Source organism: Antrostomus carolinensis, unplaced genomic scaffold (genome assembly GCF_000700745.2).
Source record: "Antrostomus carolinensis isolate BGI_N321 unplaced genomic scaffold, ASM70074v2 scaffold11173, whole genome shotgun sequence".
In the NCBI taxonomy this organism is placed as follows: domain Eukaryota; kingdom Metazoa; phylum Chordata; class Aves; order Caprimulgiformes; family Caprimulgidae; genus Antrostomus; species Antrostomus carolinensis.
Genome location: NW_010304482.1, coordinates 1 through 11,076, shown reverse-complemented (window position 1 = coordinate 11,076; position 11,076 = coordinate 1). Strand labels below are relative to the sequence as shown.

At 36.5% G+C, this 11,076-nt stretch overlaps 1 protein-coding gene across 1 annotated transcript; it reads right to left on the bottom strand.

Moving 5' to 3' along the window:
• Positions 1-1,497: 1,497 nt before the first annotated feature.
• On the bottom strand, positions 1,498-10,626 carry LOC104522236 (IQ and ubiquitin-like domain-containing protein; the record flags this gene model as incomplete). Its single annotated transcript, XM_029084145.1, has 7 exons — positions 10,365-10,626; positions 10,170-10,235; positions 8,848-9,009; positions 8,561-8,736; positions 8,248-8,403; positions 5,676-5,886; positions 1,498-1,673 (listed from the first exon to the last, which is right to left on the bottom strand). Coding segments are annotated over exons 1-7 (1,209 nt in total), but the record flags the coding sequence as incomplete, so codon positions are not given.
• Positions 10,627-11,076: the final 450 nt, after the last annotated feature.

Below are 11,076 nucleotides of genomic sequence, written 5' to 3'. Positions count from 1 at the left end.
TAGGAGGTTCCATGTAAACATAAAGAAAAACGTTTTCACTGTGAGAGTGCCAGAGCACTGGAAGAGGCTGCCCAGGGAGGTTGTGGAGTCTCCTTCTCTGGAGACATTCAAGACCCGCCTGGATGCCTTCCTGTGTGACCTACTGTGGGTGATCCTGCTCTGGCAGGGGGGTTGGACTAGATGATCTTTCGAGGTCCCTTCCAACCCCTAACATTCTGTGATTCTGTGAAATCCCTTTTTACAGTTCAGTTCCCATATATCAGTAATGAAAAGAATTTTTAAAAGTCTCTTTTGGACAAAACTTCAATTTTTACTTTTGAGCACTAAATAGTTAAAATTTTAAAAAGATAGTAAAAACCTATTTCTGTTGCTGTATTCCCTTTCACAATTATTTCATATACTATGAAAACAGCCAGAAAAATAAACTATTTATTTTTTCTGAGGGGATGGATTGCTGGGACGTCTACCTAAAAAGGACTTCTTTTGTTTTTACATTCAGGTGTCATTGAATCTAATGCCATTCTAAATCATCTTTGTGTATGAATGAATTCTTGTCTTTGCTTTATAGATGAAAGCCTGAAGAACACTTGCATTTAATATGATATAAGATTCAGTCAAAGCTTGTCTATGTTTCTATCCCATAAAATAGAAATAGAAATAAAATGCTTTCTATACAATGACCAGAGGCCTGTGTTCAATGGGGAAATAAATGAAAAATATAGTTCCTGAAGGATAACATTTCTGGGGAGGGAAAAAAAAATAAAAAAAAATCAATCCATTCTGCAAGGTTAAAGTTTAATTTTACAACTACTTCTTTAAATGTTCGCATTTCAGTTTAAATGCAATAGCAAACTTTTCAGTATAGAGAGCAATGAACAGAACACACTAGAGGGAAAAATCACTTAGTCATAAGTTTTGATTAGTGAAATTGAGTGTTTTTGAAAGAGAAGCTAATAGGCAGATTTTTAAAGTTTCAAAAATAGATTAGGAAAGAGCATAGTTTTATTCATTAATTCCTACATCACTAATGAACATAATACAAAATGTAGAATAATACGCAATATCACAATGCTTTATAACCTCAAATTAACCATTCTGAACTAATAGAATTTGAGCTTTTCATGCTTTTAACAGTGCCATCAGAATCATGTGCTTTATGCAGATAGTTGCATAATACAAAATTCATCCACTCAGCACTATTTTTTTATATGGTATATACACAACTACCTATGTCTATGGTAAATCTCAGGTGCCAGTATTAATGATGCACTGTTAGTCTTTCCATTAGTCACAGGGCTAAGAAATTCTCAGCTTGGAAAAAGAAATGTACTGAATTGTAATGACATGAACAACTAGATAGTTTGGATACTTACAACATTAGCATTCACATGATTAACTGTTAAAGCTAGAAAAGTTACTTTTGGCAGGTACTTTGCAGATGTCTCTTCTTTTGTACTTTGGTATTCTTTATGTTCAACCTAAAATTACATCACTGACCTTATCCATAAAGTGCAGTATCGCTTTTTGTTGATTCTCCTCATTTGCATTTAGTTTGTGTCTCCCAATGGAAGCAATCAGCTGTGCTTCTTGTTCCAGAAGTCCACAAAATGCTGCCTTTCTTTCAGCTCCAGTAAGAGTTCTGTTAATCCGTTCAGTCTCCTCCTGCCTCCATACTGCAGATAGAAATATTTTGGGTATTTTTTACAAGATGTTTTCCAGTGAAATTTCTATTGCTATATTAAGAATATATTTAAGAAATAACATAATTAATTTTCAATATTAATTAAAAGCCAGTTTCTACATTAGGGAATTGACTGTTATGCATATTTTCAATACATGCAAAATGGCCCAGAAATTAATGTAAGTTATACAGATGTTGCGTGAGAGTATGTGTGCGTACAACGATTCCAAACTGCCTATTCGTGCTCCAAACTCAAAGATGGGTTAGAAGAAAAATGAGCTCTATGCGAGAAAAAGAATTTAGCTCCTGTGAAAATGGGTGATGAAATGATTTATTCACAATTTTGCATCTAAAATAACTAAACTAACTGTTTGATTCTCAAACAGTTCCAAAAGGTATGAGCAATAGGAACTTTTCAAACACTTACTCATCAAAGTCACAAGAAAAGATACCATGGAGATCATCTCAACAGATTAAGGACAGCATCTTACTGCAGTGCCACTAGTACTCAGTGCTGAGAATACTACTGCTTCTCCCTGCATAAATAAGTAAAATCTAAAGAAGCCTGAAGTCCTACAAAACTGAGATAAAACTTGACCGACAGTCACGCTTAGCACTGCAGGTCTTGCACTGAATATTTCAGTGTTATCGCCTTTTGCCATCCAAGGCAGATGGATGTGCATTTATAATCAGACAGCCATTGCTTTACTCTCCTTTTCCTCTTCTACAGCAGAGCCCTTCAAGTGGAGGCAAGTGGCACGCAAACCACAGCATGGTCATGACAGCAGCATGTCAATCAGTGCATGCTGTGTAAGAATCTGGCCTTCTGGCTCTAATGGTCAAATCACCAAACCACAGGTACCTCCTGCACTTACAAGTTAGACTACTTAATGACAGAAACAAACAGATGCATACATATGTGTTTACTTTGTAGTAGCCATTTCTTGACTATAACTGCTGTTAAACAGGCCGCACACCTTTACAGAAATCTGCTAGTAAAATCAAGTTGTGTTTACTGAAAAGTGTTTTCTTTTGCACACATTGTAACGATTCCTGGCTTCTCTGAAGAGTCTGTTCCATTTCAAATACCTCTGGAGTTTTGTAGGGAATTTTATAAGATCCAAAACTTCAACATTCCTGAATAATATCTCAAAGTGTTGATATTGTTCCAGAACAGTTATGCAAAAGCAAAACCCAGCGCAAAAGAAAACAATACAATATGTGATGCACACTTTCTGAAAAAACCTATAACATCCTGTACCAGCTAAAATTAGAGGTAGGAGGAGGGAAAGGAGGAAGGTTTATTTTCTGCCTGTGGCTTCCTTATCTACAACACCTTATGTTTTCCTTTTTAAAATATTTCAATCCATTTCCTTAAGGTTCTCCAAGCTTTGGTATTAATATGAAAGCTGTCTGACAAGTTCTGAGTACCCAAAGATATATTTTTAAATAAAACCATTTCAGCAAACAAAAGCACTGTATAGAATTAATTTACATTAAGCTTTATATGCCTGAAGGGGGCAGCAACTTCAAAGGCAGAGTTAACAAATACATTACTTACAGAAATGTAGAAGCTGTCAGTTATCATCAATACTCACCTCCTGATTCACCATATACATGCAACCAAGTTAAAAACATTCCTCTTAGATTATCTCTTCTGCAGGCAGAGATTTTACTCATTACAATTTTTATTTCCATTTTTATAAAACAAAGTAGTTCACGCTTTTCAAATAAATAATTAATGTCTCTATATGCAGACACACTGAATATACAGGTACATCTCATTTGCACCACACAGTCAACAGGCAAGTTTTTGTCCCAACAGGAATTGCTTGTACTGGCTGACCCTGTAATAGTATCCTCCTGTTGCAATCAGCAGCAATAACCTTCACAGATCTCTGAAGGACAATAGTCTCATTCTATTACTGTCACAATGATTTAGCTTGTGTAGAGTGTTGACACTATAAGAATGTAAAAGTAGTTTCAGATGCAGGTAGAAAAAAAGCTTCCTAGAACCACTAAGCTCTATCAGAATAAAGAGCATGACTGCAAGTCTCCATCTAGAGAAGCAACTAGTCAACACTGGTAAACAAAAGAAAACAAAAAGATTTCTATTAGACCATTATTTTTAACAAAATGTTAAAAAGGCATTTCAAATACTCGAGTTTGCTCTGTTCCAGTTTTGAAGTGGCACATGCTTTTTCAGCTTGCCTCAATATTAAATTCCTGGACATGTGTAGCTGAAAATTTTACTATTTGTGAATCCAATGACATTAAATTAAGCAAAAGAGACACTTATATAACCATAAGTTTTAAATTTAAAAATACTGGGAATATCAGCACTCACAACTTTAACTCAGCTTTGTTGTGTTGCTTCTATTGCAAACAAGACTCTGGATCGTACATTTGACACACTAGCTAGGAAGCAGTGCTTTAAAGAAAACGTTGCAAGAAACCAAGACACCAAATAGTAACACTTGCCACAAGTGGAGAGGAAAAAATTATTATTTGAGTACCTTGGCTTTTGATTACCTAGTCAAACCCTTTAAGAGGGTATGATTGACTTTTGTGAAATGAAAAGCTATCTATGAAAAAAAGGGGGGGACAGGGGAAACAACCCCTAACAAACCACAAGTCTCATGAAGATACTATTCCCAAAATTCTAAAGTTTAAGACCAGTAATAATTTTTACATTCGTCACAAACAGTAATATTTATAAGTCATTGATACATTCAGACAAAGCGATTTGTTCTATGCCACACAAAGTATGATAGTACTAAAAGATTAGTGTATAACTTGGGAATTCTTGATTCATGATCCTAAGCGCTATGAATAACACACATCACTAAACTTATGCTCAGTTTACCATGGAAGAAATTGCTGAGACGGTTTAAGGTAGGTCAGGTGGTTGCAATGAAGTAGGCCAGTTCTGCTATACGGACAATCATGTACAAACTGACAAAGAATTATACTATAAGCAAGTACTGTAGCCTACATAGCATATGAGTTGTTACAAGGCACAATTCAAGAACCTTACTTAAAAGGAGACATTTTAAAAACTCTTGCAGGTTCATTATATGCTGGTAGGAGTCCAATGCTTTCTATTGTTTTTATTTTTCCAAAAGGACATACTCTAGGTTTTTTGTTACATTTACCACATTACTCCCCTGTAAGGTGTTTATGTCAATTACCTGCAGTATTCACCTTATTTTTCCAGGAAACTTTAGAGGTGCTTGCCTGTATTAGGCACCATCCACTCCAATAAGAAAAATAAATTTTTCAGGATGCCCCATAGGACACCTAACGGATTTTTTAAAATTTAGCCAAACTAGTTTTGCAAAACATGGAATAATTTAGAAAGGAGAAAAAGCAACAGCAGAAGAAGACTAGGAATAATCTCAGTCATATATTGTAAAATGATGTGTAAAAGTTTAATCCATTATAAAAAAATGTCTGTATTAAATGATGAATGGTGGATCTTAAAGCTAGTTTCTTCAAGGCACTATTTTCAGTGTCTTAAATGTAGAGTAAAAAGATTAAAATAACTTTGATCCAAAAAAACAGTTCCTGTTCCTCTAGGTGACCTTAACATTAGAGCTGAATGAAAAAAAGAATAACAAAACCACCAAATTGCACTATTCTACAAGCTGATTATTTCCTAAAAAAGGTATACTGGTTTTGGCTGGGATAGTTAGTTTTCTTCATATTAGCTTGTATAGTATTATGCTTTGGATGTTGGTAACACAAGGATGTTTTAGTTACCTCTGAACAGTGCTTACGCAGAGTCAAGCCCTTTTTTCTGCTTCTATTAATGTATGACAGTCAAATAATTCTTTAAAAATTAAAGAAACTCCACTGTAAGTAAAAAAACAAACAAACAAACCCCCCAAACCCCGAGGAAGTATCTATAGAAACAGTAAAAACCTTAAGTTTGTTTTAAATAAACTGTACTATTTTGGTGATTTAAAGAGTATCCCTTGAAGAAAAAACTTACATTCTAAAGCATGGTACAGGAGCTCAAAGTCTTCTTTTGTCTTAGGGTTCAGTCTTCGCTCATGCTCCCTTCTCAGTTTTTCTTCTTTCTCTTTTTTTTTCCGTAACTCTTCCTGTGCCTCCCATGCCAGCCTTAACCTCTTTTCTTCCCTCAGATTTTGTACTACATTTATAGCATGCCAACGACGGAAATATGTCTGTAATACTATTACCTATATATGATACAATACCAAAGAATCATGAATTTAAAACAGCATAATATTTTGTTCTTAAATGTTATTTTTTTCCTAGCTACTTAACTATATTTTCTAATATTTGTCTTGTACTCAAACTGATTTAAATGTTACAAAACCAGTCAGGTACTATTAGTTTAAGCACTCATATTGTTTTTATTGTTTTCTCTTCACCTTTGTAGGCAGAGGTCCTCCTGTTATTATCAATTTATGTAGTGTCTAGATGGGGAATTTAGACACATATTTGCAAAATTTATTTTAAATTTCTAGATACAAAAATCAACACTTACAAAATCAACTGCATTTTATTTGTAAACAAATAATGAAAGTGAGATTAGCAATGCTGTTAAAACAGAACTTAAAAAAGAAAATGAAAAAATCCACCTTCTAAAGCTGTGGCTATTAAAGACTAGGGAAATGTCTATAATACGCTAAGGGAGGACAATGCACAAGCCTGAGCTCCTGCCAGCTGAGCTAGCACTTGCAGCACAGGCAGTTTAAATAAGCATTGTTCAGCGTTGAAGGCTATCAAGCACAAAACCACGCTAATAAAGTTATACTGTCTCTAGAGATATCTTAATCTATTGTGTTTTAACTCAGCAGGACACTATGCAGCTGCTCACTCACTCTCCGCCCCTGCCAGGGGATGGGGAGAGAATTGGAGGGGTAAAGGTAAGGAGACTCAAAGATTGAGAATTTAATAATTAAAATAAATGAAATAATAATGATAATAGTAGCTAAAAAAAAAAAAAAAGTAATTATAGAAGACAGCAATGAGTGATACACAGTACAATTGCTCATCACCCACCGAACACGGTCCAGTTCCTTGCTCCCACCTAGTGATCTCAGAGAAGGAGAGAGATCCCAGAACTGCAATTCTGGAAGAGCAAGAACCCAGCTTTCTGGACAACCAATTTATATACTGCACATGACGTTATACAATACGGAATATCCCACTGGCCAGTTTGAGTCTGTTGCTCTTGCTGTGTTCCTATCCAGCTTGCACAAGTCCTTCTAGCTAGTTCCACACTAGCAAAGCAAGGGAAGTTGGAAAGTCCTCAATTTCTTAGCAACAACTAAAAATATCAGTATATTATTAACATTCTTTTCATACCAAATCCCATATTAAATACAAAACACAGCATTATTCTAGCTACTAAGAAGAAAAATAGCTCTGCCCCAGCCAAAATCAGGACACCTAACATTTCTCTTGAATATGTCTTCAGCTAGTATTTCAATGTGGAACTGCACTGTGCAAATCCATCAACATGAACCAACGCTAAGCTGATGTCTCTCTGTTGTGAATTATAGATCACCTATAGACACATTACAGATTTCAGTAAGGAGCAGTAATGATCACAGTAAAACACAGCGGTAGTCCTGAGGAAATGGTTACCTATTTGGGTTCCACTTCTACAAGATGCTTATTGCCATCAGCTGATGCTGATCAAATAAGAAGTTCTTACAGAAAACTTCTACACAGAAGATTTCAAAGCATCTTGCCAACCATGCCAATACAATTATCCTACTTAGACACTTGGGGAATCAACTGTTTCTCCATTTAATTAGATTCAGACTGTCTATTTTAAGCAATCAAATTAATAACTAGAGAATTTACAAAGCAGTGCCCCGCCTAACATGATGTTGGGCGTACTTAAATTAGATGAACAGTCACTGAATACATGGTTTTCAAAAAGCAATTTAGAATGCCTAAATGGCATCCTCTGCACAATGAATATACAGAATCTGTAATTGGAATTGCCTGCATGAGGCATACTCAGCGCAACAGAAAGCCCCACAGACCCACTGCATGTGTTTGAACAGCCCAGCTCTACCTTAATGCTGAAGCAAGTAGCTTGAACACAATCCAAAATGGATCATTTTGGCAAAGGTAACAAACAAACAAACAACCCAGAAAACACAAAACTCAAAAGCTGAATGCAGGTCTCCTAAAACCTAACCAAATACTCCATCCATTTGGGCCATACATCAAACATGTAGCTTAGGTGCTTCCAAAGAGATCATGAGAATGCCACAGGGACAAGCCTGTTTTAATCCCTAACACTCTATATGGAAGCTTAACTGTCACTTTAAGATACAAACCAGTAAATTTGGAATTCTTAATATTTAAGAAAGCACAAGGTCTCCAATGTCACTAAAAATACAGAGCAAACACACACTTCCCTCATATCTGAAAGATTAAAAAATGTGAAGATTAAGCAGACATTTTGTAGTTCACTTTTAAATTCGCTCTTTGAACACTCTGAGCATTCATTAAATATTCAGATAACCTTTGTAATACTATGCTTTACAGATAGCTTCAAACAGATAAGAACTTACTGCTTCAAGTCTACGTTTATGGTATTCTTCCGCTGTAACATACTTTCCAGGACTTATTAGTTTGTCAGTCGTGTTTGACACATACAGGCCAATTTTAGTCATCTGTGTTGATGTTGTATTTTTTGTTTGTTGTGGCTTATTTTTTTCAAAAACTGTCTGGGGGAAAAAATGCATGTCAGATTTTAATAAAATATACAGAACATTTTTTCCTCATTGCAGTAAGTGGCAAAATTAGCTATTTGTAACAAAAATCACAAGGCTGATTATATATATCCACTAAAAACGTTCTAAAAAGACACTACAAAGCCATTACCTGTGTTTCTCTACAAAATAACTGAATTCCTTTGTCAGGTCGTTTTTTGGGTACCGTTTGTGATCCCGCATTATGAAATTCCACTCCTGTTATACTGTTTTTAAATCCACCCAGAAATGGTTTATGATAGGTAGATCTTTCAATTTTCACAACTACATCTTGGATTGAATCAGAATCTGTTAAAACGGAAATTCCAAGACAGAAATATTGTTTTAGCAACAGACTGAGAGTAGAGCACAATTATACATATATATATCTATAGATACATGTGTAAAAATAGCATTTACCTGTTTGTACTCTGACAGTTATGACGTCAGGCATGTGGTAATCCTGTTGAACTACTTTCCTGGGAAAATGCTCTTCATCAAGACACACCTTCTCAGACAAGATACTTTTATCAAAGTTAGCCTTAGTCCTCCTAAGAGTTTCATTGTACTCAATCATGCTTCCTAAAAATAAACCCCAAATTAATTTCTGATAAGCTTCACAAAACAAAGAAATAACTCTTTCAAGTTTACTCTGAGATGATGTTATTGAAACACAGCAACAAAGACCAATCCTAGGTTTTTGAGCTCGAAAGACAGTCTACTTTAAAGCTGAAACAGTATTAGCACTTTTTAAAGAGATAGTTAACGTAATACTGTCACCACATCAAGTCATTCATATTACAATTTTCAAAAAGTTAAAGGAAATGTATTTATTTGCAAATCCATTTGAAATCAGTTACTCATTTACACAGTAAACTTTTACTGAAAAATCTTACCTAAACCTGCTCAAATTTAGACCTGATCTAAGCATATGACGGCTGAATCACTCTTGTCTTTCATACAATACTTGATGTTGCGATGTTTATTCAAAGACTGTATTCTGAACCAGATCTACTTAACTTGAAGCTCCAGAAATTACTTCTTTTTGATTTAGAGATAAGACTCTATTTGGCTTTTGTACAGTTGCCCTTCCTAGGATGCGATCACCAGCTACTCAGCACGAGAGGATCTGCATGCAGCCCAGCCAAGAGGAAGGCAGTCAGCAGGTTCATACTCCAAAGGGTTGCCCACTGTAACGGGACGTAATACCTTCTGCTCTGAAGAGCTAAAGAAAACCGGGCACTGAGAACTGGGAAGAGGAAGCAACACAAGACATCCAGAATGCAGAGGAACAAGTGCAGGAAATGATGGAGCACCTCAGGGGCCGCAGGAGAAATGCATGGATAATGGAAGGATTGGAGGTAAGTTACAGGGGAATCTGAGAGAGGTAGAATAATAAGGTGATTGCTATGATCTAATCTAAACTGTTGGTAGCCCCTGTACTCATGCAAATCATGCACCGCTGCTTTGGAAATGCATGTACAAAACACATATAGATACTCATGTTTCTGAAAATGAAGATCATTCTATAAAATGCCATATTAGTCTATAAATTGCTACTGCAACTTGACATAAAGAATATATACCTCATCTTTTTAAGCATTTTTTATATGAGAATTTTAAAAGTCACTTTGAGACCGAAAACCAGCAGAGTGAGGCTGTGAGGGTACAAGAGGCCAAGCTGAAGGAAAAAAAAAACCCTCTCTTTAAAGCCCTAATGTACATTTTAATAACTTATTTACCTGTTACTGTCCCACTTGCCATATTCTCTGATAGTGCTGAGTTTTGAGATGGTTGTTCTTCCCTTTCTGAATTTGTTACTTCAGGCAAAGCAGAGTAATTCTCATTGGTAACAGATGTGCTCTCAGATGATGCACTGAATGGGGCATCTGGATCAAATACATCTTGCTTGTTGCTTCTGATCACTTCTTGATTGCCTAGTCCTTCTGTTGGTCGTTCCCACTGTGCTAAACTTGACTGTTCCTGTTCCTTCCAAACTGACTGCTCCAGAGAAGACTGCTGCTCGCAGCCCTCCCCTGACTGTACAGGGCCTGCAGCATCTGAAAGCAGAGCCTGCTCTGCTGGCTCCCCATTCTTGGCCTCTCCGGTTGCTCTTCTTTGTGAGGATGCAGACGGTTGTTCTGCACCTGACCTTTCCGTGGTAACAACTTCAAAGCAACTATCTGATGTCTCTTCCATTTCCTAAAGCATCAGTGGCATGTCTTTAACCTTTCTGCAAGAATAATCAAGGTATCTATTTAAAACTGCACACTATTACATTTTCCTAACAAACACGTGGGTGAGTTAATAGCCTGGGAAGCTTTTTTGGTGTCAATTCCCAAACAGTTTCTGTGGAATAGCACCAGGTCTTTGCTTCTGCCAAACAAAACATTTAACATCTCCTCACGGGCCTTTAACGGTAATAATACCACACAGCGTCGCCAGCAGGCACTCAGCGTAACTCTTATGTAAAGAACACATACAGGTATGTTCTGTGTATGGAGAAGCACTTAACACAGACACAAGGACTTTCCGGAGGGGCACTGCCCAGGGACAGCGCACCCCGAAGGATTTCCCCGCTGTCACTGGCAGGACATGGGGCAGAGGGACCCGAATCCCACACTGGGAACAAAACCAACCCCAAAGCAG